The 27,941-nt window shown below is 31.3% G+C and overlaps 3 protein-coding genes across 4 annotated transcripts; 2 read left to right on the top strand and 1 right to left on the bottom strand.

The window, feature by feature from the left end:
- The first annotated feature begins 1,250 nt into the window (after positions 1 to 1,250).
- Positions 1,251 to 6,764, top strand: LOC130824867 (gallate 1-beta-glucosyltransferase 84A23-like). The gene is made up of 2 exons (XM_057689889.1): positions 1,251 to 2,634; positions 5,990 to 6,764. The coding sequence occupies exons 1-2, from the start codon at positions 1,579 to 1,581 to the stop codon at positions 6,452 to 6,454; spliced, it is 1,521 nt and encodes a 506-aa protein (XP_057545872.1). The 5' UTR covers positions 1,251 to 1,578; the 3' UTR covers positions 6,455 to 6,764.
- A 6,225-nt stretch (positions 6,765 to 12,989) lies between these two features.
- Positions 12,990 to 20,303, bottom strand: LOC130824853 (triacylglycerol lipase 1). 2 transcript variants are annotated; one of them, XM_057689873.1, is made up of 10 exons: positions 19,922 to 20,303; positions 19,729 to 19,836; positions 18,476 to 18,616; positions 16,570 to 16,680; positions 16,310 to 16,453; positions 16,119 to 16,159; positions 15,956 to 16,032; positions 14,763 to 14,858; positions 13,732 to 14,128; positions 12,990 to 13,442 (listed from the first exon to the last, which is right to left on the bottom strand). In XM_057689873.1, the coding sequence occupies exons 1-9, from the start codon at positions 20,285 to 20,287 to the stop codon at positions 13,806 to 13,808; spliced, it is 1,407 nt and encodes a 468-aa protein (XP_057545856.1). In that variant the 5' UTR covers positions 20,288 to 20,303; the 3' UTR covers positions 12,990 to 13,442; positions 13,732 to 13,805. The 2 variants fall into 2 exon arrangements, with proteins under 2 accessions (XP_057545856.1, XP_057545865.1); XM_057689882.1 differs by having other exon boundaries at positions 19,783 to 19,836.
- A 5,428-nt stretch (positions 20,304 to 25,731) lies between these two features.
- On the top strand, positions 25,732 to 27,261 carry LOC130824850 (protein FAR1-RELATED SEQUENCE 5-like). The gene is made up of 2 exons (XM_057689869.1): positions 25,732 to 27,121; positions 27,212 to 27,261. The coding sequence occupies exons 1-2, from the start codon at positions 25,823 to 25,825 to the stop codon at positions 27,218 to 27,220; spliced, it is 1,308 nt and encodes a 435-aa protein (XP_057545852.1). The 5' UTR covers positions 25,732 to 25,822; the 3' UTR covers positions 27,221 to 27,261.
- The last annotated feature ends 680 nt before the right edge of the window (positions 27,262 to 27,941 follow it).

The raw sequence follows: 27,941 nt of genomic DNA, 5'->3' as shown, positions 1-27,941 counted from the left end.
GATGGACCCATATAATTAGCCTATTTTTATAATTGATTACTTTAAGGTCGTAAGTGATTGTTTTAAGGTTATAAGTAATCATTATAAGACTATAAAAAATAATTACTTTAAAATTATAAGTAATCACTTTAAGACAAAAAATGTATTGGATCAACCTAATAAAGATAGTCTCGTATCATCTAAGAATTATTGAATAAATAAATAAATAAAATTAATGAAGTTTTAACTTTCAAACATATCATCTTTTATATGGAATATTATTAATGGATTCATTTTCAAGATTTAATTAGGAGTTAGGACCATGTTTTAATAACTATCCACTAAATAGTGTATATTAAATGTTAGGATGGACCTTGAAAGCATCAAATAGAGTATTTTTAATGCAACGGTCCTTTTAAATGGAAGTCTAACATTTGTTGGATCTTGGATCATTTTTGAAGGATAAAATTTACATAATTGTCAAGAAATTAATTTAATGGAAAATTTAATTTCAGGTTTGCAATCAAATTCTATGAAATTGATGTGTAACATTAAAGTTACTAGGAAAGTTATACAATTGTATTTACATTAGATAAACACTAGTATATATATTTAGCTGAATTCATGAAAATTACCCTAAAAGAAAGCATTCGGAATGAAATGGTATTAGAGTCACAATAATTGAAAATAAAATATAAAATCATTTACATTGATTGGTCATCAACAAAGAATTCTGAAAAAAAAATACTGACTATAAATTATAAGGTCTGAATTTAAGAAGCTCAAAAGAGTTAGGGATAAATTAGAATGACATATTAATCAAAGTAAAGAATGACAAGAAACTTTTTTTATTTTGTAAAAGCACATGAAGATATATGAAATTAGAGTTGTCCATTCGGGTCATTAGGTTCTTTTTAATTTTTTTTATTTCAAAACCATATTATTTAAAACTGTGATCTACACGATCAAGAACCTCTTTTTATGGGGATTTTTCTCAAATCGAGGAACTCTTTGGCTATATTCTTTTTATTATGGGTATGAGTTGTCGCATTCCTTCCCTCCCCAGACCCTGATCATAATTCTATGAGCGGGATACATTGATTAATATAATAATGATATAAAAATTAAAATATATTCATGTAATATCTCGTTAGATTCGTCTTAATATATATTTTTTAAAAAATATAATAAAAATTGCTTAAAAAATTGTGTAAATAGTAAACGATAACAAAAAAAATAATAATAATCAAACCACTTAATTTCACTTTGTATTTGACTTGATCTTGTCCTGAATGAATCCAACTAACCACATGACTAAGCAATTAAGAATCACTAATTAGGTCATATTACCCATGTTAATTTCCTTTCATATGAGCTATCATTTAAAAGTCTTTGAGAAAGTGGCAACAACATTGCTACATGCCAATTCATTTAATCAAAAATATAATTAAATATCCCCCAAAAAAAAAAACATTACTTCTAATTTAACCGCCCAAACAAGCCACTATATATGAACTCAATCCACTTCCTCTAATCCCATTACCAAATCACCCTATTCTTTTTTTTTCTTATTTTCTTCTCCATTTCTTGATTTATTCAATGGGTCAAGAACCAGAAACCATTCACAAAAATGGGCACAAAGAACTTGTACATGTTTTCATGGTATCTTTTCCGGGTCAAGGCCATATAAACCCACTTCTTAGGCTTGGTAAAAGAATTGCTTCTAAGGGTCTTTTAGTTACTTTCACAACTACTGAAAATTTTGGGCAAGCAATCAGAAACTCTAATGATGCGGTATCGGATCGACCCGTACCCGTTGGTGATGGGTTTATCCGATTTGAGTTTTTTGATGATGAATGGCCCGATGGTGACCCGAGAAAACATGATATGGATCAGTATCTTCCTCAACTTGATATTGTGGGTCGTCGTTGGGTACCCGAAAGGATTGCGGCTTTGGCCCGTGAGGGTCGACCCGTTGCTTGTCTTGTTAATAACCCGTTTCTTCCTTGGGTTTCTGATGTGGCCGATGAATTGGGGTTATGTAGTGCAATGTTATGGCCCCAGTCATGTGCTTGTTTTTTAGCTTATTATTGTTTTCACCACAAATTGGTTCCTTTTCCTACCGAAAATGCCCTTGAACTCGATGTGGAAATTCCGACTTTGCCCCTTTTAAAATGGGATCAAATTCCTACTTTTCTTCATCCAACGACGCCGTATGCGTTTCTTAAGAGGGCAATATTGTCACAATATAATAATTTGTCTAAGCCCTTTTGTGTCCTTATGGATACTTTTTATGAGCTCGAGAACGCCACGGTGAATTACACAGTGGACATTCTCGCTCCGCTCCCAATTAAGCCTGTCGGGCCACTTTTTAAGAAGTCCGTACCCGGTGGGGCTATTGTTCGGGCTGATCCGCTGAGACCCGATCAGGACTGCTTAAAGTGGCTCGACAGCAAACCCGATGGGTCGGTGGTTTATATCTCGTTCGGAACAATAGTGTTTTTGAAGCAAGAACAGGTTGATGAAATCGCGGCCGGGATCGAGGCGGCTGGGGTGTCGTTCCTGTGGGTTATGAAACCGCCTTTGAAGGAATCCGGGCTTAGCCCGCATACCTTACCCGACGGGTTCATGGAAAAAGCTGGCGATAATGGCAAGGTATGTGACTTTACTTTCTCGTATTAATTTCTTAGTTTAAAATAGTGAAGTATTGAATTTTAAACTGGTTGGTTTGTCGATTCTTTCCCACCGACAAAACATGAGATGCGTGATTTAGTATAGTCTTTTCCATTTCATAAAAAATGATGAGATCACTCAAAAGTGGGATAATTTTAAGAATTTATTAAATTAACCGCAGTTTTCATTTTACTAGGTAGCAAATTATGAATGCTATAAATCGAAAATAATTTTTTTAATTATTATTAACAATGATAAAATTGTGCATATTTATATCTCATATGCTTTATAAATGGAGTCATTAAATACTACCTCGTCTATATCTCATTTGATTTTGAACTTTATTTATTAATTATTTTTAAATTGTATTTTATTATTGATAAATGTTGCATGATTTGTCTCAAATACAAAAATTATTAATATTAATTTTTTATAATATTTAATTATATAAAAGTAAAAATATTAATGATAAGAAATAGTATGTTGACATGTCCACCTATATATGACACTTAGGTTGGATATGAGGGGGTGATATTGAAGTATTACTGGATGATTTATTAGTATTATGAGTTCATGACATCTAAATTTCTTGTAGACCAATATATTATGTATTATTTTTCGTGTGACTTTACATTTTCTAAAGGCCTTGATAAAATTAACTTAAATGAAAAAGGTTAAGTTTTGTAAGTCTTTTATTTGGCTTTGGTTTAGTACCCAAAAATATATTTATCTAATTTTATAATTAAATTTGATTTAATTTGACCTAAAAATATATTTACAATAACATAATCTAAAATAATTATAAAATTAAATTTTAAACCGACTTGAATTCAATTAAAAGATCCAAATAAACACCTATCTGAAAAATATTGCACAAATAATTATAACTTTTTTGTCGTCCCTAAATCATGCCAAAAGAAAAAATTACTTAGTCGTTGACGTACTTTTGAAGCAAAAAATGTTTGTCCTTATATAGACGGCGAACAATCATGTCTATATGGATGAAAAAAAAAATTTACTAAAAGAAAAAATTGAAAATAATAATACTTAATAGATTTTTCTTTCTATGATAGCAATCTTTTATAGAGTTTAAATGGGTTTGGCCGTCTGAAAATTTTTCAATCATTAAAATCAAAATAATACCTAATTTTAATTTTATAATAAGAATATATAATTTAGTAGGTAAGTTTGTATTTTTAAATGGGGGATTGAGACGTCAAACTTTTAGCAGTGTAAGTTTTATTAATACTAATGAGTCAGAGTCAATAGTAAGTACTCTCTCCGTTTCTATTTGTTCTTCCTATTTGGGTATTTCATAAAGATTAAGAAAAACAGAATCTTTGGTGGTAGTGGGTATTATTTTAATTATATAATAGTGGGAAGTAATGATTGTATTGGAAGTATGAAGTTGTAGTGGGTATTATTTTAATTAAATAGTAGTGTGAATTAATGATTGTATTGGAAGTATGAGAGAGAAAATAATTATAAATAAAAGAAAATTGGTACATTAAAAGAAAAGGGGGATTTTAAGGGGTAAAAGTGAGATAAAAACTTTCTAAAAATAGAAAGTATTCTAAAGTGGAAGAACTTTTGAAACTACCCGTTATAGTAATGTGGAAGATCAAAAAGGAACGGAGGGAGTAATATATAAGTACAAGCATATTGGATTTGCAAATTTAATCTAACCTAATTCGAAATATGAAATTTTTGATCTAATTATTAAATGAGTCGTTCTAATTTGATCTTTTTATTAAATGGATTATTGGTTACGTTAAGATTAAAATATTTAACCTAATTCGGAATAAGTGAGTATTAAATGAGATTTTTGACCTAATTATCAAACGAGTCGTTCTAATTTAATCAAACGAATTAATACTTGAATTAAATCAATAAGTATAACCTAAACCTAGTTCATTTAATTTCATTCGTTTATTTATAGTAAATATTGAATAACCAACTCATAAACAAAAAGTTTAAAAATGACGCCCAAAAAATAAGATGTTCAATGTTAAAAACTGTCAAATGAAAACAAAAAACACTAGACAAGTTGAGTGGGTTGAAATTAGATTGAATTAATCTATTACATATCAGTTCAGGATTATGTTCTTTAAGTCAATTAATTAAACTAGTTAGATTTTGGTGAAGAAATTTTTAACTTGTTGAATTGGAATTAGACCCACATGTGTAGGTATACCTGCTTACAATCTTAGGTTAGTCTCAATCACATACATTTTGGTAATTAAAGAAGCCAAGCCAATAATCATATTCAACATGTCTAGTCGTGTACATCACAAATACTATTAATGCTAATTATTGTGGAGTACTTAATTTGTGAGTAGACCTGGGAAAACGGTCGGTCGGTCGGATTTTGGGTCGGATCAATTTCGGTCGGGTCATTTTCGGGTCGGATCACTCTGGGTTTCGGGTAGGTTCGGATTGATCCAACGGGTTACCATAAAACATTAGAATATCCAATCGACTAATTCAACATAAAAAAAAAATCATTAAAATGTCTAAAAAAAATCATTAGAGAAATTACATGTACGATTTTCAAAAAATAGTTGGTATGTCAGGTTCATTTAAGTGCAAGAAAAATAGGGGAATTAATACTTATTTTGAAAGACTTGTAAGATACGCGCTTTATAAAAGTTATTTTGTTTATTATAATTGTAACGTTAGATAAAAATGACGTTAAAATTATCTTCACAATTTTCATGTTGGAAAGATATACAACTAACTAAGTACTTATTTCGTCTTATAAGATACGCCGTCTTATAATTTAGGGTAGCGACATTCGTTTTTTGAAAAGCTCATTCAAACGTGCGAAATGTTCGTATAAATTATATTGATTTGCTTACTGAAATGTAGAAGAATTAAAAACTCATTTGACTGATTTAACAAGATACATGTATTCAATTAAGATGATTATAACGTCCTATTTTTAAAGAAAAATAATTACGATGGCTAAAAAGACGTTAAATACGTGTTTTTTGAGATCTATTGATGAGTTTTAGGGTTCAAATGATATACTCAATATGTTGAGATACTTTGAAAACTTAAATTTTATTTGAAATGAATTCTAACATTGAAATTACTCTAAAAATTGATGTTAAATCTGTCAAAACGGGTCGGTTTTCGGTCGGGTAATTATCGGGTCGGTCATGTTTCGGATTAAGTCGCTTTCGGGTCGGTCGGGTTCGGGTTTTGTCGGGTCGGGTCTCGCGTTCATTTTCGGGTCGGATTAAATTTTCCCAGGTCTATTTGTGAGACCTTTTCATTATTATATTTTACATTTTACATTTGTGATATTGATGAAATGTCCTACTCAAAACTATAGGTGGTCCACTTTGCTCCACAAGAGCAAGTCCTAGCACACCCTGCTATAGCATGTTTTATGACTCATTGTGGATGGAATTCGTCTATGGAATCATTAACTTCTGGAGTGCCAGTAATAGCGTTTCCTTCATGGGGCGACCAATGCACCGATGCAAAGTTCCTTTGCGACGTTTACGAAACCGGAGTACAATTAACTAGGGGTGAACACGAGAAAAGGACCATCCCTAGGGACGAGGTTGAAAAGTGCATACGAGAAGCTACCTTAGGACCAAAAGCAGCCGAAATGAAGAAAAATGCCCTAAAATGGAAAACATTGGCCGAGGAAGCAGTAGCCGATGGCGGATCCTCCGATCAAAACATCGATTTCTTTGTTGATGGAGTACGAAAAAGGAGCGAAATTATACTCGCTAATGCAAAGATCAACGGAGGACAAAATGGTGTAGCCCTTAAAGTAAATGGACATTAATATAATTAAATTCAAATAATTAATTAATCAATTATTTGGATTTAATTAATTTGCTATGATGTGGGGTTTTACGTCTTTAATTTTGAATATCTTTAATTTTTATTCTTTTACACTTTAATATGGTTCATTGGTTCTTTTGAGGATGTATTCCTAGCAAATAAGTAGGAAAGTTCTTTTATTCTTATTTATGACTTAAAACGCGTTTCTCATTGTTATTCTCCTTTTCAAATAATTATTATTGGTGTAAAGTTTATTTAGCACTTGTTTATTACTCTCCTTAACTTATTAAATTAATTGTCTAGAAAAGAAATAAAATTTTGAAAATTAAATTCAGTTTTAACTTACTTTTTTATAAAAAACAAATGTTAGTGCGAAAAGATATAGAAAGAAAAATATTCAACTTTTTAAAAATGAGTTAGCGGAGGAAAAATACAATGGTAAAATTTGAAATAATTTGAATTTAACAAAAAGAACTAAAATACTTTTAATGCACTTAACTTTTTGGCATAGTTTGCCGCGAGAGTCTTCCTTTTTAATTTTTTTTTTTGGATACTAATATATATACTCTCACTTATCCATCCTAATAGTTCAATTTAACTGAATATATTTGTCAATGTAATAATTTTATTATTAATATCTTTAATTCCACTTGCCTATGTTATAACTTATAGATTAAAAATAATATACAAGTTAAGAGTGACTGATAAACATTATCAAAAAATCAAATGTAACTACTAGGGTGAATAAGAAGGAATACATATTAATATATTACTAGAGGCGTATTTGACAAATGATCGACAAAATTGTCTTTTTTAGCTATTAAGTAAATTGTATAAACTTGTTTTGGAGATTTTAATAAAGGGGTTGTTTGACAAATGATTATTAGTTGTTTGACTGGTTTTGTTAGCGACCCACTACAAAAAAAATTTTATACGCCCACTGAATACTTCAACTACGATTAAACTGTTGGAAATTTCCGACTAAATTTCCTACTACGTTGTGTTAGTTAGAATTTCCTACTAATTTATGACCAACTTGTTAAACAGAAATTCCGAATCATTTTATGACTGTCGATTCGACTGATTTCCTACTAAAATAAAAACCAACTACATTTATTCTGACTGTTTAAAATAGTCGGAAATTAGTTGGTATAGGTCTATGTTGACTGATTTTCGACTATTTTGGGTACTCGATAGAAAGTTTTTTTTAGTTGCTATAATCATCTGAAAGTGTTTACTCTTTTTGTTGGCTTTTAAGTTAGTTAAATCAAACAATTGTTAATAGAGATGTTTTCTAAAATTCAGTATTGACTATTGTCTGTTTATTTGAGTAAAGACGCAGCAATAAGCCAACAAAAAAATTACTTTGATTAGTTCTTGTATTTGGACTTAAAAGTCATAATTTTAACTTACTTAAACCAACAAGCTAAAATCCAACTAAATATTCATTTGCATTAGTCATTATTTTCTCCTTTGCTTTTATTTGTGGTAAATATGTCATTTTACATAACCCTTAAGTTTTAATCCCAAATAGTACCCCTCCCACAAGACATTTTTGGGAGACCTTAGCTTCTCAAAGTTTCGTACCCAAGCTTCTCAAATCCTATTCCTTCTAAACAAATACTCCCTCTTAATTTATAGATATTCTCATTTTAATTAATTCCACTTATTTATACTCTTTCTTTTTTGAAATGACCTAACTCTTTTTCTTTAAATTTCATCCACAAACTTATTTTCTCTCACCGTCTTAACCATTCATTTCTATCATTTACTTATTTTTATCTTATTCTCTAACTCAATTTCACTTTATACTAAATTTTATCCAAAATAATTTGAATGCATTCTCATAAAAACTGAGAAAGTAATAGACTTTTCAAACTCATTTTTTAAGGTCCATTCCCACCATCAAAATCCATCCAACAAAAAAACTCCAAAAAACAATTGAAAGGTGGACCCTTGATTCATTATTCATCTCTACTTATCTAAGCAGGTCGCTCTTTAGTCTTAGCATTTTTTTAGCTTTAACACTTGTGCAAATATATAAAATATCTTAATATAAAAATTACTATTAGCTTCTTATAAAATAATTAAATTGATGTCAGATCTAGATATATATCTATGGTAGGAAATATCTTTAGATTTATCACGAAAAATATGATCTTGCTTAATATTAATGAAATAAATATTTATTGATTTATTGAATATTTTTCTTTATACTCTTAGGATTTTTTAACGGGAAAAACTTAAGATGTTTGTGAGCCTACGACACATGTCATCGATATATGTCATTGATATTATAACGAGTTCAATAAATAGTAGATGTTTGGGGCCATCTCTTGTTGAACGAACATCACATAGATTTTAGGTGTTTTTTATTTCTATTTTTATGAATTTAATTTTTTTTTTAAATAATACAAATTAGAGTATTATAATTGGAATGTTTGTTTGATAGGAAGAAAACATTTTATTTGAAAAATAAGCTTTGTAAATAATTGTAAAAGGATAGGATTCAAATTTAGTTGAGATGAAAACATCATAAATAGAGATGTTGGGTTGAAAAAAAAGTACAAAATTAGTTTTTTTAAAAAAATTTTAGTTGAAAATTATATTTGTAAAAGGATAGAATAATGCAATAATTTTTTACCCAAATTTTTAATTTTTATTTCTTTTCAAACCATACACTCGATCCCTAAATTGCTTTGTTTACAAACAACGATTGAAAATAAAATTTTAATTTATAAATTGTCAAAAAAAATGTATCTTGCTAATGAATGTGAATGTCTTTGGGGAATTTATTAATATAATAAGGATATAATTAACTTAAAATCGTAAATTATAAAATAATTTTAATTTTAAATCACATAATTTAATTTTGAATTACGTAAAATTATTTATTTAATTTTTCTATTTAAATTTAATTTTATTATTTATTCATTAAAATATTATTTTCGCTACAAAATAATAAACTTGGCGCTCTGGTAAAATATTACCTTAGAGAAATATTAAGAAAAGGTACTTACATTCGACCCTTATTTTAATTTGTCTCATCAATTTTATTTTTATTTCTATTTTAGACATAATTCACACTTCTTTTTTATTTTTTATTAAGACATCTAACATTTTTATTTATCCACGTATTATTTTACTTTTGTATAAAATACAACTTTATATTATCTAATTTTCTATAAGTTTTATGCCAATTTCGAATGAGTTAATTTCCATGTGACACAGCGAGTATAAGTGAGTCATCTCACATCTAACGTTCATAACAGAATAACGGTGTTGACTTTATACGAAATGATTTTCCAATAATAGCTTTTTTATTTTGATTGATGATACTCCATGCATGGGCCCGGAAGTGCATGTGGCAATGTGATATAGGCGTATAATGTGTAATGCACGGAGTAAAAAAATTGATAAATTTTATGAACGTCCTCTGTAATTTTAAAAATTGTGATATTTTTCTTATAATTTATATTTTTAAACACTTAATATATACTAAGTAATTTAATATTGAGCCTCCTAATTTTTCAGGGCCCTGTGCGATTGAATATGTTGAACTTGCTTAGAACCTCCTATGCAGTGTATATATTCGGGTGTACATAATTATTTAATTCGAAATATTTGTTATGTGATTTTAAAATTGGATAATTTATCTATTTTTTTGAATGACGTATAATTCATATTGGATATTTGATTTCAAACTGAATATTAGATCCAAAGGAATTTATTGAAATCAAATATTTGGTTATATATTTTTTATAAACCTTTTTTTAGAAGAATTCTATGTAATAATGTAGGCATTAAACAAACTAACATTTACAATTTACAACTACAATTAAGTTGCATAGCTTATTATTCACCGATTAATTTAGGCTTTTAAACACTATATTGCCAAAAGATTAAATTTTTTCAAAGGATAAAAATAATTTGGTACAAATAGGATATTTGAGTTTCAAATATTCGACTTAATCAGATCATGACTTTAACATCCAAAAAATCGAATATTGGGATAATTCCATATCTCGTTGCCTCAAATATGTTTTTTTTCATTCAACCGTCAAATGTCCCTTATTTACTTTCTTTCATAATTTTTTTATTGATTATTTTTATATTATTATGAGTTTATTAATAACTCTCTTATATTAACCATATCAACATTATCAATTTTTTTTTGTTTTTAGTTGATATCATGATTAAATATATTATTATAATATAATTATTTTTAACATAATTAATGTTATTGTTAAATATATTATTTTTCTACTATTACTATTTCCAAATATATTAATATTATTATTATTATTATTATTATTATTATTATTATTATTATTATTGACGAGAAGTCGAGCAATACTTCTTGTATTGAATGCTTCTCCCCCTAAATCATGTAAATAATAACATAATTAGTAATTAGTAGTAGGGACCAATCCATATAATAATATTTAAACTAGAAGTTGATGATTGGTCAAAAAAAACTAGCTAGAAGTTGATGACAATTAGTGGTATGATAATAATGGCACAACTTTCACTAATAATTTAAAAAATATGAAAAGGAATCTTATTAGTTTCCTACAACTTTCTCCAATATATTAATTTTTTATTCATGGCCAACAAATTAGAATACAGATTTACGTGTTCATAATCTGGCATGAAAAAGAACAACTGCCTCACTCGATCAAATTGTATTTAGACATGCAAATGAGTCGCTGTCGATACAGTTTGTAGTTTGTAGTCTTTGTACCGTGTAATTTTGAGTTCATACGCTACATTTATAGTCAGAAATCAGTTTATATAGATCAATACCAATTAATTTTCAACTAAACAATTGAATAAATATAGTAGGTATTTCATATTAGTAAAAATAAATCAAAAAATTAGTCTAGATTCCCGACTAACAAAGTTGGTCAAAAGCCAATTGAAACTTTTTGATTATTTTCCGACTATATATTAATTGGAAAGCCTCTTTTCTGAATTTCATCTCAAAATAACAAAATTCTTTTTTAAAAAATTCCAACCATTTTTCTAACCGATTTTCGACTAAAATGTTGGCCGGAAAAAAATGTTTTTGATTAAAATACTTAAAGGGTACATCAGACGTATGCCTTTAAGTTTGGAAGAGACGATCGGTCCTCATACAATGCAATGACACGATTCACGGGGCCGCTACATCGCCGGTTGATGTGGGGTATTGGCTATGTTCTCAGACCCTTGGCTCCATTAACGCGTCATTGACCGATGCATTGAGTCAGGCGGGGTATGAGTATCTCATTCCGACTCCACCCATCATTGGTGAGGTTGATGATACGTTCCACTCTCCTTCTCCACGGAGTTTGGCCCACCGAGGTAGCTCTTCCGGAGGATCAAGTAGTCGGTCCACAAGAAATCGCGAGCGTTCATCTACTCAAGGTCGGTCTTCTAGATCCCCATCGACATCCGGTGCTATGTCGCCATTCGTTCCTCCAGCTTCCATGACCACTCCTCCACGTCCATCGCCTCTGCAAAGGATCATCACATATCAACGTGCTAGTCAAAGACGAGCTCCTGCTCTTAATCTCATTGCAGAGGTTAACGAGTATACACCATCCTCATCCACCGATTCGCACAACAAAAGGGGGGCCGGAGATTATAGTTTGACACACTTTGTATCAATTTATATGCTTTGAACTTCTTGTATCACTTTCCATGATTGTAATATATCTTCGCATTATTTCAATAATTAATGTTTTCAAATCAAGCTGGTTTGTAGTTGATTATTATGGAATAGATGGTATTGAACTAGTTTAATGCAAGTTGTGCTAACTAGTTATAATACGCTTTTAAATAGTCTCATTTTCTCTCCTATCGAAACAAGTGATCAGAACCTAATCCTGTTCATAATATGTGACAACTTTTAGTCTTTCTAATATATTATAGAAGTGTGCATTCATAGACAGTATGCAAACTTTCAGTTATGGTGCAAGAAATAATAGTGAAAGCTCTAAAACAGGGCTGATATCCCAGTAGGAATTTCTGTTCATTGTTTATCCTTAAGGCTGCTAGTGCTCGGAATCACCTGCAAGATGCATTCTCATAAAACGACATAAAAAATGTCAGTCTTCAATGCTACAATTTATTAACTGTAGAACGCAATGACACTGCCACAGTGCTACTAGACTGCTCCTCCGAGGAACGTGTACCTCTTTATTTACAACTTCCTAAATAGAATGCTACAACTGCATAATAGACTTGTTTTCTCCGACTTACATTCAGTTCTAATAAGTTAACTTGCGTTCAAATGAAAATATTTCAATTAAGTTCTACAAAGTTCTATTCAATACTCCCTTTGTCCCAGCCTATGTGTCCCCCTTTTTTAATACTATTCATCAATCACTCTTAATTTGCATTTTACTCTTATCTATAGGTTAAAGCATAGTCAAGTTGAAGCTTATTTGTTTCTATCTCAATGCAGAAATAATGTAAAGTACATATTTTTAATTATGTAAAGTACATATTAAAGCTTGAATAAGTGCATTGGCATACAAAACTAAATGGAATATAAGAAGGGGCAGAAGGAGTTATAAACTGAAGAGAATACATCTTAGAGGACCAAATTACGTTAACATTAAGATGATGCTGAGCAGCAGCAGACATCAGTAATTATAACACTTCAACAGATTACACTACAGACTAGTGCATACAGAATCAATTCTTACATATAATATAGTACAATACAATAGATATCCATGTGAAGACTCTGCAGTAAGTGCAAGGGAAAATTAGCCACAGACCCAGAAAGACAGATATGCAAAAAATTATATGCTCATCCTCCCCACCTTTGTAGATAATATAGATCAAATAACTTCTATGCATGCTGTATTACAGTGTAGAAAAATATTCACATAAGAAATGCCACAGCTCAGGGGATAGAAAGCGAAACCATCCCAAGCATTCGATAGGAATCTGATTAGTCCAATATTGTGTGCCAGAAAATAGTCACATGTATAATCCTGCACGTATATATAAATTAACAGAATTATTGGTATTCATGCTCGAATTACAAGTATGTAGCCACACAGGAGACCAAAGATATGAATAATGGTAATGTTTGCATCTCACAACTTTGGGATCAAGCCCCATTAGTAGTACACTTATATCCCCCCACACCCAACAGGCCAGCCCACTGAGCCAAGCCAAGTTGACCCGTGTGGGGTTCTGAACTGGTAAGGCATTCATTTTACCAACACAATAAAAGAAAGATAGATATGCAGGAAAAAACACGTACGGCAAAGTACAAACCTGCTGTTCTAATATTTCATCTGCTCTGAATAGACGAATAATGTTTACATTATATACACAATGCAGCAGACCCCTTAGATGCTGCTCGATATCCCCCATGTGTTCAAAAACTCAATCATGTGTCCATATACATCTTCCTTTGCATTCACACCAATGAGGAAATCAACATGGCCATAAGCATCAAGATAAAGAACCTCTTTCTTGCATGGCAACTCCTTTATAGTGCGTTGCACATCAATCGCATCTGCTAAAGCATCGCTACCCCCATAAGCCATCCAAAGAGGCAACGACTCAGGTATTAGACTAAGATCAAATATTGGGGGTTTATAAGAGCCATAAATTCTCTTGTTTTTGAGCAGCCCGTAGTCATACTTGGCAAACGTCCCCTGACGAATCACTGCAAACAATAAATAAGGATTTACGTACAATTTAATAGTTTCAGCACTCTAAAAGATAATCGTGCTTTGACATCAATACACCATCCTGAAGCACATTACCTTAACATCTCTTTCAGTTGAGTCAACAGCAAAACAATGGGCCAAGCAATTCTATGACAAGCCATAAAGATTCCTCTACCAGACATCGACCATCATAACCAATTTACATAGACTGACAGCTCATAGAAAAAGAGCTCGATGATTGTGAAAAGGATTCTTAATGAAAATGTCGATGAAAATCATTAAATTGAATGTTATAGCCAATGTCAATGAAAATCAATAGATTGAAGGTTATTTTGATTTGTTTTCCCTCTTTTTACTGATACGAACTTAATGCCTTGATTCAATGGCTATGATTAATCTAATTTCACCAATATTAACCACAGAGCAAAATATTCAAGGTTGGTTTTTATTTCCACCAGCCTAAATTTTTACTCTGCAAAACGCGGTATCATTGGCATTTGGCATAGGATATTCAAGACAATGAAGTTCAACATTTGAAAAAGACTTAACAATTAACAACCATGTGCAGTTTGATTCAGACTAGAATATGAAATAAAAATATATAATACAAGAAGACCTCAGAGCACTTACTTTGGAAAAGGTGCTCTAAATTCTTAGTTGATGAAGGATGAGGCTCATATTCAAAGTAAAAATCCACTCTTGATATGTTTAAACAGCAATTCCCCCCTGCAAATGTTTAACTTAAATCTAATGAAGAGAAAGAACTAGGAACATAAGAAATGCCTAAGGAGATAGTAAACATGAACGACATGCCATATAGTGAACATGAACAATACAAAAAGAAGGCAAGTCAATGGAAAAATAAAGTTGACATTCAGTGCTTCTAAATTTTAATAGTCCGACATTTAACCTACAACTCCTAAGTGAGGCACATGTGTCCAACAACTTCCACAACGCCAACGCTATTAAGTGATTCCCACCAAGATAAATGCTATGACAAAGAAAGGTTTGGGGCAACCTTACCCTTGTAGATCAAAGAGGTTGTTTTCAGTTCACCTTTGATACGACAACAATATCAGAATCTTAATCCCAAAATATTGGGGTCGGCTACATGAGCCAATATATCAGTTCCAACGATCATCTATGTGGATTCCTCTTTTCCATTGATTTCGATTTTCTACCATTTCAATTTATAAATCTATATCTTTTATTTGTTTTGATTCATGTAGCCGACTATAACCCCGCGTTATTGGAATTTAAACTTTGTCATTGGTCTTGTGAGCCTAGCCAACAATATGTGTGTGTGTGTACACCCAGATGCACACACACACAATGTAGGTGCATAGATATATACATATGTATGTATGTGTATACGTATAATGGAGAAGATACAACATTCTTAGCTATATTGTCATCCTTTTATCATCTACTACAGTGTACAACATAGGTTTTAAACTACTTGTATCGAAAATTTCCAGTTGATTTTGGTAGGTAAGATGTTGGGAGTATGAGGGAAGAAAAAAAAAGGAAATTTACTTAAGTGTCTAAGTAGGTCTCATCTAACGGACAGATCCAACATCAATCGTCAGAGGTTGGGGGCGGTGCCTTGATGAAAATAAGTTTAAAAGTGGTTGCACGCAAGTTTCTGATTACATAAAGTGGTTGTCAGATGTTAGCAATTCTTCCTTCATATTAAATTGATGTTGGTTTTGCTATTGAACTGGATAGAAATTGCTTAAACAAAGTGCAACAAGCCCATCCAGGCTCCTAAATTCTCGTTTACAACCTTCCTAGAAAAGAAAATCAAGCTGGTTAGTGGTTACCAGTTATGGAAGCCAACAAATCACCACAGTCTATATGTCCATCGCACACAGAATCCAGAAGCTGAATCCCTATATCACTGAATACATATATGCATTTCTTAGAGAAATATCTACAGTGTCACACAGTTTATAACCATTTATAGTGCAAAAGAAAAAGGTGTACCTGTGAAAGTTAAGCTGATGAAAGCCCATTGCAAGAATCATCTGCGCAAATGTGAGAATGCAAACATTCATACTTAAAATAAATTAATAATATAGGGTTCCCAATCACCTTGGCCCTTGGGTCTTCCAATCCCACAATAAATAAGAACAAAAGAAATTAAAATAATTATCAAAAATCATTAAAAAAAGTACCTTGTCAAGGTACATATTAGCCATTCGAAGAACAAATGGTGCATTAACATGTTCCAAATATGAAATTGGACAAAGAAGAGCAGCAGCTTCCACCCTCTTCAATATGTCTGGCTGAGTCAATGCAGCCAAAGACATAATTGTACCCTGTTTCAAAACAAAACCATAGTGTAGCAAATGAAAATGCAAATATAAAACTAGGTCCACAAATAACTCAAACAAGCTTTGGGTAGCAACTAAGAGAAGACAAAAAGGCTTATCACCTGTGAATGCCCAACAAGGAAAACCTTTGAGTCAGTCTCCTGATAAATAAGTTCAAGCATTGCTGCAAGATCATATAAAGCCAAATCCTCCCAGCTCCAATCCCAAAAAGCCTGCAATGGCAGAACAAACAAGAAGAATTGATCCTACAAACTTAATAGAGAAAATGTCTCATTCGATTTTCTTCTCAAAAACTAAAGATTCCGCATGAGAATGCTGGGAATCAAAGGGTTACAAACAAAAAAAAGAAGAACGATTCAGAGAATGTGGATGGCTATTACCACACAGTGATTGAGTATTACAAAACCCTTCTTTCGAGAGGAAGGTGCTCTCCCAATGACACGATGTGTTTGATAAAAATTGCCTGCCTCCCCTTCTACCCCCTTCTCTTATTATATAAACAGATTCATAACAAACTTTCTCAAGTATGCTCTTAACAAGGTAGCTAGGCTAACAAACTCTTAACAAACTTTCTTCTAGATTTACTATATTACCCCCTACCCTCAAAACTGTAATTATCTCCCAGGTTAGCAACAATTGGTGGCTTCAACCATCTTCTAGTGACTTCTTCTTGGGCCTTCTAGCATAGGTGAAACGGATATCTGTTTTGGGTTGGTTTCTTGCAGAGAACTCTAGTCTGGCTAGCCTCATTCATGATATTAGCCAAATTAGTGACTTCAAGAGTACAATATTTCACTGTTATACAGGATTTGATGTGGTAACATATACTAAAGATAGGTTCTACATAAACACTTTTCTATTTGCATCAACTCCTATGGAAAACACGAGAATCCAAACCCCTGACCAATGTAAAGCATCTTCAGTTTGATGTTTATGAAAATAATTGCACTGAAATAGAATTGCAACGTTTAATTTCCCAAGTGCAACATGTCCCACTTGGATAACCTTTTGGGGATCATTTTACAATAACACATTCCCTTGGGACCATTTAAATTCTTAATTTTGAGTGCCACCAAAAGATGTAGTTAAAAATAGTATAAAATAAACAAACAGGAAGAAGGTCAAGTAAGAACAGAACTTATTAGAGAACCGTGAATACAATGTTACTTTTTGGCAAAATGTTGTTACTTTTAAGGAAAATTTTTCGAAAAAAAAAAGAAAAAGACCTTATAAAAAATGCAAACGTATCACTTTTTGGCAAAAGAGGTTACTTTCCAAACATGAAAAAAAATCCCTAAAAAATTCAAAAAAAAAAAAAAAAAAACTGACGAACATGCCAAAAAGTGTTACTTTTTACACAAAAAGACTTCGGCAAAAAGTTATTATCCAAACAACATAATTTTTTTTTCAAAACAAACTGACAAGCTTATAAAAAGTGTTCTTTTACATTACTTTTTGACAAAAATTTATTACTTTTAACAAATAATGACTCTCACAGTTCTCATATAAATTTCATTCTCACCTGAATTTGACCGTATATATATATATATATATATATATATATATATATATATATATATATATATATATATATATATATATATATATATATATATATATATATATATATATATATATATATATATATATATAACAAAATTTTCTAAAAAATCTCAAAAAAGTACACATAACTATCTTGTTTGGACATAGTAAATACTACATATAGGATATAGCATATGCACCATTTTTGGAAATATAAATAGCTACATACGATAACTGGACACATACCCATCTAAACAGTAGTAGCTTAGTCACGAGTAGGTACATCATTAATGTTTTGTAATATAATCATCAAAATGTTATAAAACCTGCGTGTTTGACTATACTTTCAAATTCGCAGGCCTTATTTGCAGGCTCGATTCAGGGAAGGCGGCAAAAAATTAAATAAAACCACAATAATATAGCTCCTTAAAAGTGACAGCAAATGAGAATGCATATGGCATTTACCTTAGCTCTCTCAGAAAGAGATACATGCCCATGACTCCATCGTGTCCCTCGTACATTACCAACCCAAACGTCAAAACCATGATCTGCTAGAATGAAGCCCAAAGATTCTTCCCTTGAGTTCAAAAACCAAGCATCACCAGCCTGTTTACACATTCAAAAGACAACAATCAACGAAAACTAATCATCCTACTACCTTTTCATTCATGGTACTAGAACAATTCTTGGTGAAAAATTGAAAACAGATTCCTCTGTTTCCTCTGGTTCCAAAAAATCTTTCTCCGAAATTTTTTTTTTGCATTCAAATCACCGGAACTTTATTCCTCTGTTTCCAAAAAATCTTTACACATAATACTCATGTGGTCAACAATAAAAACTTTGACCAACTTCTGTTGGCTTACAAGTAAGAAAAAAGCATAACCATATGATAATCCTTCTTAAATTCATTCCAATGTTAACTATCAAGATACAAATTTTCACCAATTCATTAATAGCTAACAGAAACTAATAATGTCCATGGATGTACATTGGAAACTGTTGAAATATAACAGCTCTTGCTTCTAATCTTTCACTCTACAAGGATGCAGCAAGCAACAAAGATCATCCTCGGCAAAGGTTAGCAGATTGACAGCAAAGTAACACAGCTTGAAGAAACACACTTGTGCAGACAAACAAACAAACTGACAGCAAACAAACACACCCCAGATTGCTATCCTTGTGCTTCATTAATCAAAGCTTGTAGATTAGATTGAGTCTGTTAAGAGTTTATTAGAATGTAACTAGCTTTTAGGTGTTCTGTTTAGTGTAGCACTGGCAGGCTGTCATCATGTAATCTGTCCTATATATATATGGGGTGTTGTTACTCCTCGTGTACTTAATGGAAATTCAGTAAATAAAATTACTTTGTATTCAAATGCGTTTTTGGCACTGTTTCTAACAAAAACCCTAACTAAAATTACAAAGGGTTAACATCAATAAGAAATTAGAGCAAAATATAAGTGATGAGAGCGTAACAGTAAAATATTAAGTGATTGCTAAAACTCAATTGAAATGAACATTCAAATCGATCGTATTAAGACTTTTGAAAAACCCTTTGCAGAAAACGGGCGTATCAATTAAGTCACAATTGTATCGATTAATCAAATTCTAAGTAATACGATACCATGTGGCATGTGCATTCATTTACAATATTTAGCAGCATAGATCAATAAAACCATTATTAGAAGGGAAATTAAAAAATAGTAAAATGAATTAACCATAAAAAGTCCATGAACAAGAAGCACTGGAGGACCTCGACGCAATCTTATTACATGAGAAGATGAAACACGCTGAAGAGCAAGTACAAATCCATCCTTTGTTTCAACCTAATCAAACAAATTACAATTATTAAAAATTAACTACAAAATTATCAAAGATCATCAAGAATAATCAATGATGAGGAAAACTAACAGAGTGTTCGGAGCAAGGGTATCCGTTTGGAATGATAAGTTGATCGCAAAGATTTCCGCTGCGCAATTGACGGCGAGAGAGTAAGTCGGCAATGGAGGAGTTGACGGCGGCGGACGCGACGGAAAAGGAGAGAGAAATGAGCGAGAATGAGAGTAAAAGGAGTGAGAGTGAGAGTGACGTTGACATGTTGGAAGGGTGGTGATGGGAGAAAGATGGATTCTCCGGCAATGGGCGGAGATTGAGAATATTGGATAAGAGGAGAAAGAGAAAGGGAGATCGTGTCGTTGGTGGGTTGGCTTGACGGAATGGAATACAAAAGGGTAAACATAAAGTAGCGTAAAATATCGACAAAATAATTTCCGCCATCTCTTAAACGCAGTCATATTTGGCAAATGATTGTTGTTTATCAGAGAAAAAATAAATTCAACGACTTATATATAACAAAAAAAAATTAACTTGTCTAGTTTTTTATTTTGGTTTAAAAGTAAAAAGTCATTTAGCAAATATGTTTTTTACTGTTTGACCAATTAACAAGCCAAAAATCAATTAAAAAGTCAATGTAAAAACCAACATTCAAACACCCCAAATTCTTACCATATATTCCTACTTGAAAATAAATTTCCACTTGACATAACCTAAAAAACTCGAAACACCATAAACACTTAATTGACAAAGTATAAATACTTGTTTGATATACCCTATACAGTATAACTCAACTTAACACACCATAAACTCTAATTAACCACAATGTAAAAACCAAAGGGAAAACATTTATTTTTCTTTCATTTTCCTTTCTCGTCCATTTTAAACAAAGAAGATGCTATTCTTCCTAACCCTTTCCTTTCCTTCTTTCATTTCTTTATTTTTTCTCCTAATTTGATATCAAAGCATAATGTAAGTGGAGCACTACAATAATGAAATATTGATTAAGCAATAATTTTCATTACTGTAAAGGGTATATAAATCAAAATTGATTTATGGGAGATGTTTATTTAGGTTATTAGATTGATTTCAGATCAATTTACAATGTAATCTTGTGTTTACATTGCATTTACATAACTTTAAATTAGTTCAAAAATCAAATTAAAATCAAGTTCAAATACAAAAGTCATGTAAATATCAAATTGTGGTCAAATCTCTTTTAAAGATGGTTTGCTAGGTAAATAACCCTCATAACCAATTTGGTTAATCACATGTAGGTGACAAGTATTTATAGGTTTACAACCTTCATAATTTTTTTTCTTTTTATTTTAATTATTTTATTAGTTTTTTTCTCTTTTTATAATAATTTACAAATTACCGTGATTAACTTAAAACTAGTATAGAATCTCGTGCAATGTACGGATCTTTTTAATATATATATATATATATATTGTGTTTCAACATAAAAATGGGATGAATGGAAAGCAATAGACCTTTGCTAGCTTAATGGGTTGAATCAAATATCAAATCAAATTAAAAGATGGTATAAATATGTTGTTTCCTAATTTCGTATACTCATATAAAATTCTAAATATCATATAACAGATTTTTACTTTATTTTGTTTTCAAGTTTCTATGTAAGTAATTTCATTAAAAGATGATATTACTATGTTTTCCCCTAATTTCTAATTTAAAATTTATGTATGTCATATAAATGATTTTTACTTTTATTTCGTTTTCAAGTTTTTGTGTCAATATATTTACAAATAAGAATATATGACTAAGGAAATTCACATAGTTGATATGAAACATAATATTTTTGATTAAAGGTAATTGATTCACATTCAATAATAAATAGAATTATTATCAAATATAATTTAAATATTGATAATATATATTAAACTGTTTGTTTTTAATAAAATTGTAATTAATTCTATAATTAAATGGCAAAAGGTCAATAGTAATAATTATTGTATTAGATAAGTCAATTAATTTCAATCAATCTTAATCCTTCAATTAAAAAATTACATTTAAGAGAAGCTTTAGAATTGAGATATTTGGCATTTTAGAGTCTTTTTAGATGTTATGATGGCATTTTATAGGGCATGTTTGATTGGCTCTTTTTTAATGGTATGGAATGGTATCACAACCATTCCAATGTTTGGTTAGGACTTTACATTGGGATGTCATACCCTCTGGATTCTCATCCCATTCCAATCCTCTAGAATTCCATACCCTCTTATCCCCTAAGTTTCAAACTCCATTCCATCCCATATTCAAACCCTAATTTCAGAAAAGTGGTGAAGAGGAGGACGAAGGTCGTGGTGGTGGTGCACGAGGGCCAAAACTGGCTGGAGAGCAGCCTTAAATCGGACAGCAGCTGGCGGCTGCTCGTGGGTTGGCTGTCGGCTACTCACAGCGAGGGAGGAGGGAGAAGAGAGTGTGCTGCGGTGGCCGCCTGCAGAGGAGAACAAAACGACACGGCCCGCTGGTGGTGGTGGACACAGTGGCGCGGCTGCTGGTTCTTCAACTGAGGGAGGGACGTGAGAGAAGAGGGAAGAGAGAAAGAAAGAGAAGGAAGAGAAGGAGGAATGACAACCTTAAATTATTATTATTATTATTATTATTATTATTATTATTATTATTATTATTATTATTATTATTATGTTTATTTATTTATTTATTTATTTTATCTCAAATTCATTTTCTTGCAAGACCTAACTAAGAGACTCACCTTCGTGGGCTCACACATTTTAATTAAATAATCATTTTGATTCGAACCTCTTTATTTAAAAAATCGCAACTATATTTTTGATATATATGTATATAAGTTAACATTTAAATTCATGTATGCAAAAAATTTATTAAAACTAATTTCAGAAATAATTAAATATAATTAAATATATATATATATATATATATATATATATATATATATATATATATATATATATATATATAGGGGAGGGATCCAATGAGAAGGGGTATGAAAATGAGAAGGGTGAGAAGGATTTTGAGCCGTCGATTTCTCAAAGATCTAATGGTCTGGATATCAAGCCGGAAAAAATAGGGCAAGTAAAAAAAAATGCAAATTCGGTTTTTTTGAAGAACAGGGACTTTCTCTTCTGCGAAATCTTCGAAAAACCTTCAAAACCTTCGAAAAACCTTCGATTTATTCTGCGAAATCTTCCTCTTCTCTTCAATTAAGGTATGCAAATTAGTAATTTACCATTTTATAGTTTTTATTTTTCGATTTTTTTTGATTCATTTCTTAGTTTTCGTTTTCTTCTGCGAAAATGTTCCTCTTCTCTTGATTTCTTAGTCTGCCAAAAATCTTCACTTGTTTTCGATTTCTTATGTGTACCTTTTACAAATTCAGATTTGTTTTGATTGCTTTCTTAGTTTTTCATTTTCGTTTTCGATTTAGTATCTTCAAAACTGAGAGTCAGATTTTCATTTTCGTTTTCTTTGTTGATTTTGATTTACAGACTCAGATCTTGATTTGAATCTTCTTCTTCCCTTGAATTAAGGTATGCTAATTGAAGATTTACATTTTAGGATTTATGTATCTTCAAAACTCAGAGTCAGATTTTCATTTTCGTTTTCTTTGTTGATTTTGATTAACAGACTCAGATTGAGATACTATGGAAGATTTACAAAAAGTGCTTAATATGGAAGATTCACCAAAAACTTCCAACAATGAAAAAGAATTGTCAGAAGGTAATGTTATTATGTTCTTCAAAAAAAAAATACTAAGTTATGATTGTGCATATTTACTGTCTTTTTTTTGTAATATTGAAAATCTTTGTTGCCAAGGTGAATGCTATTATGTTCTTCGAAAAAGATACTATGTTGTGATTAAAAGTTACTATGACAATGTATAGCTACTGTCTTCTCTTTTGTAATATTGAAAATCTTTGTTGCCAAGGTCAATGCTACTATGTTCTTAAAAAAAGATACTATGTTGTGATTAAAAGTTACTATGACAATGTATAGTTACTGTCTTCTTTTTTCAATTTTGAAAAATCTTTGTTGCCAAGGTGAATGCTACTATGTTCTTAAAAAAAGATACTATGTTGTGATTAAAAGTTACTATGACGGTGTATAGCTACTGCCTTCTTTTTTTAATTTTGAAAAATCTTTGTTGCCAAGGAGAATGCTACTATGTTCTTAAAAAAAGATACTATGTTGTGATTAAAAGTTACTATGACGATGTATAGCTACTGCCTTCTTTTTTTAATTTTGAAAAAACTTTGTTTCAAAAAGTAAATGCTACTATGTTTTTAGAAAAAGATACTATGTTATGATTAAAAGTTACTATGACTATGTATAGTTACTGTCTTCCTTTTTTAATTTTGGAAAAACTTTGTTGCAAAAGTGAATGCTACTATGTTCTTAGAAAAAGATACTATGTTGTGATTAAAAGTTACTATGACAATGTATAGCTACTGTCTTCTCTTTTGTAATATTGAAAATCTTTGTTGCCAAGGTCAATGCTACTATGTTCTTAGAAAAAGATACTATGTTGTGATTAAAAGTTACTATGACAATGTATAGCTACTGTCTTCTCTTTTGTAAGTTTGAAAAATCTTTGTTGCCAAGGTCAATGCTACTATGTTCTTAAAAAAAGATACTATGTTGTGATTAAAAGTTACTATGACAATGTATAGCTACTGTCTTCTTTTTTCATTTTTGAAAAATCTTTGTTGCCAAGGTGAATGCTACTATGTTCTTAAAAAAAGATACTATGTTGTGATTAAAAGTTACTATGACGATGTATAGCTACTGCCTTCTTTTTTTAATTTTGAAAAAACTTTGTTTCAAAAAGTAAATGCTACTATGTTTTTAGAAAAAGATACTATGTTATGATTAAAAGTTACTATGACTATGTATAGTTACTGTCTTCCTTTTTTAATTTTGGAAAAACTTTGTTGCAAAAGTGAATGCTACTATGTTCTTAGAAAAAGATACTATGTTGTGATTAAAAGTTACTATGACAATGTATAGCTACTGTTTTCTTTTTTTAATTTTGGAAAAACTTTGGATTGTTATACAGGGACTCAAACTCCAAGAACTATTACACAAGTTACCCCAAATGGTTCAACCCTGTGGATTCCTCATTGTGAGTTTGATAAAAAGCCATTTGTTGGTATGGCTTTTGAAAACTTAGAGAAAGCCTTAGATTTTTATGGTAAATATGCTGAAATTTGCGGTTTTGATATACGTTCATCTACTACCTACAAAAAAAAGGGTATTGTTTTTTTAAAATATTTTGTTTGTAGTAGGGAGGGTATCATAAAACCTAAACCTAAGAAAAGTGCAGATGTTGTTGCACGTTATAAGAGATCAACCAAAAGAATTGGTTGTAAAGCTAGATTGATTTTGAAATATGACATAGCGAAGAGAACATACCATGTTTTAAAATTCGAAGAGGCGCACAATCATTGTCTAGTTAGCCCTACATCGCGTCAATTTTTATTGGGTAATAGGAAAATGACTTTGTTGCACAAAAATTTCATATCTAAGAATGCACGGGTTAATATAGGACCGGTTAAATCCTTTAGATTGTTTAAGGAAAATGTCGGGGGTTATGAGAATGTGGGAGTGACAATGCAAGATTTTAAGAATTTCCATAGGGATTTGAAAGCATATATTAAAGGAGATGATGGGAAGATGTTGATCGAGAATTTTATCAGAAAAAGAGATATTTACACGGGGTTTTATTTTGATTATGCTTTAGATGAGGAGGACCACATATCACGTTTATTTTAGGCCGATGCGATAAGTAGAAAGAATTATTGTTTATTTGGAGAAATCGTTACTTTTGATTGTACTTATAACACTAATAAGTATAGCATGGTTTTAGCCCCTTTTACTGGTGTAGATCATCATAAGTCTTGTATTACATTTGGTATAGGTTTATTAGCTAAGGAAGATAGTGAATCTTTTGAGTGGTTATTTAGAACTTTTTTACATTGTATGGGGGAGTGTATGCCAACATATTTGATAACTGATCAAGACCCTGCAATGAAAATTGCGATTAAAAATGTATTTCCACACACAATACACAAACTTTGCATGTGGCACATCATGAGTAAAGTGACTGATAAAGTTGGACCGGAATTGAACAAAAATGAAGATTTTTTGAAAGAATTAAATGGGTGTGTGTGGAATATTGATCAAGAAGAAGATGAATTTGAGGAAAAATGGGAGGGAATTATGACCAAATACAATCTTCAAACAGATAAATGGTTTACTAGTATATTTAGTATACGAGATCAATGGATACCCGCATATTTTAGGGATATCCCATTGGGGGGGATTTTGAGAACTACATCCCGATCGGAAAGTGTTAATAGTTTCTTCAACCATTTTTCAAACCCGCACATGACACTTGTTGAATTTTATATGAGTTATGAAAGTGCAATGGATGCACAGAGGTACAAACAAGATAAGCTCAATGCTGAATCACTTCACACAAACCCACAATATAAAACACCATTGCCGATTGAAAAACATGCCGGTGAAGTCTATACTAGAAAAATATTTTTTATTTTTCAAAATGAAGTTTATAAGTCTTGTTTCAAAACTTATATTCAAAGTATTGAAAAGATTGAAAGTGTGGAAAGTATAACTGTTTTGGACTCAACGGTAAGTAAGATGTACAAGGTGAAATTTATACTGGGAAGTTCGATTGACGAGTTGAAGGTAGATTGTGATTGCAAGTTATTTAAACGGATAGGAATATTATGTTCCCATGCGATTTGTGTTATGAGTGCAAGACAAATAACACAAATACCACAGCAATATGTTTTAGATCGTTGGACGAAGCTAGCATTAAAGAAGCCTATTTTTGATTTGCATGGGAATCTGATTGAAGAGAGCAAAAAGTGTAACAACGTGGGGAAGTTGTTGGGGGAAGTTTGGTGTGAAATATTCAATTGTGTAGGTTTAGCTCAACGGAGTGAGAGTGATTTACAATCACTTTTACAAAACCTAAAAGATATTAGTAGAAAATTGGAGGAAAGTGATGATGTGAGGGTGGACATTACTAAAGAGCAACAAATCGAATTGTTAGTAGGCACAAGTTCATCTTCGACAATGGAAATACAAAACCCAATCCAATCAAAGAACAAAGGAAAAAGGCAAAGAATAATTGGGGAAAAGGAACAAACTATTGAGCAAAGCAAGAAGCCCAAAAGAAAGTGCAAAACTTGTGGTAAATTTGATTATCATGATAGTCGAAATTGCCCATCAACAAAAGATACCCCACTGAAGGTATAAAATATATAATTTGCTTATATTTTATTGTATCCTTATTTAATAATTTGATTATGTAAATGAAAGTGCAAAATTTTTGTTATGCAGGAAAATTGATGCTGAAGAACAGATAGATGAAGAGATTATATTAAGATGACTATGAATAGCTACTGTCTTTTGTTTTGTAATTTTGAAAAATCTTTTGTTGCAAAAATGAATGCTACTATGTTCTTAGGAAAAGATACTATGTTGTTATTAAAAGTTACTATGACAATGTATAGCTACTGTCTTCTGTACATTTGACTGGTTATGCACATCCACTCCATTCCCCCCTCCTTTGTTATGCACCTTACTTGCCTCATTACTACTATTTTCCTTCAACACTGTTCTGTGCTCATCACAATCATCTATAGTTAGTAGTGCCTCAAAGCCATTACTAGTCATTAGAGGATTACACTGGTATTGTGAAATCTCCCCAATTGGAGCACACGGATGTTCTGCTGGATTCATAGCATCCTCCTTACTAGTGGATGCACAAGGTTCAGGAACATCAGCTGTTACTGCAATTTTAGGATTCCTACATGCTGCTAAATTTGCCCATTAAACATGGCGGTTTTCTGGTCAATTGATAAACCTTTATTTTTTCTCACCCACTTCGACTTTACCGGCCTGAAACCATCCTCATTTACCAACAGATTAGGCCGGTGATTGGTTTGCTTGATGCCAACCCGACACTCCAATTCATGTGCCCAAACAAGTTAGAAGAAAAAAAGGTTCATTAATAACTGCATAAGAACTTCTTCTTTATCTTTTTCAACTTAATCGCATCTAATAGAAG

Source organism: Amaranthus tricolor, chromosome 1, assembly GCF_026212465.1.
Source record: "Amaranthus tricolor cultivar Red isolate AtriRed21 chromosome 1, ASM2621246v1, whole genome shotgun sequence".
Lineage (NCBI taxonomy): Eukaryota > Viridiplantae > Streptophyta > Magnoliopsida > Caryophyllales > Amaranthaceae > Amaranthus > Amaranthus tricolor.
Note: the sequence above shows the minus strand (reverse complement) of the source record. Positions and strands in the feature narration are given on the sequence as shown.

Bases quoted from the DNA above. Each gene is read 5' to 3' on its own strand.
- LOC130824867 (XM_057689889.1), top strand. From the start codon at position 1,579: ATGGGTCAAGAACCAGAAACCATTCACAAAAATGGGCACAAAGAACTT. The intron at 2,635-5,989 runs GTATGTGACTTT...TCAAAACTATAG, and splicing joins AAGCTGGCGATAATGGCAAG to GTGGTCCACTTTGCTCCACA.
- LOC130824853 (XM_057689873.1), bottom strand. From the start codon at position 20,287: ATGGCGGAAATTATTTTGTCGATATTTTACGCTACTTTATGTTTACCC. The intron at 18,617-19,728 runs GTTAATTCATTT...ATGTGTAAACAG, and splicing joins TTGTTCATGGACTTTTTATG to GCTGGTGATGCTTGGTTTTT. The intron at 16,033-16,118 runs GTACACCTTTTT...ATATGTATTCAG, and splicing joins CATCAGCTTAACTTTCACAG to TGATATAGGGATTCAGCTTC.
- LOC130824850 (XM_057689869.1), top strand. From the start codon at position 25,823: ATGGGGGAGTGTATGCCAACATATTTGATAACTGATCAAGACCCTGCA.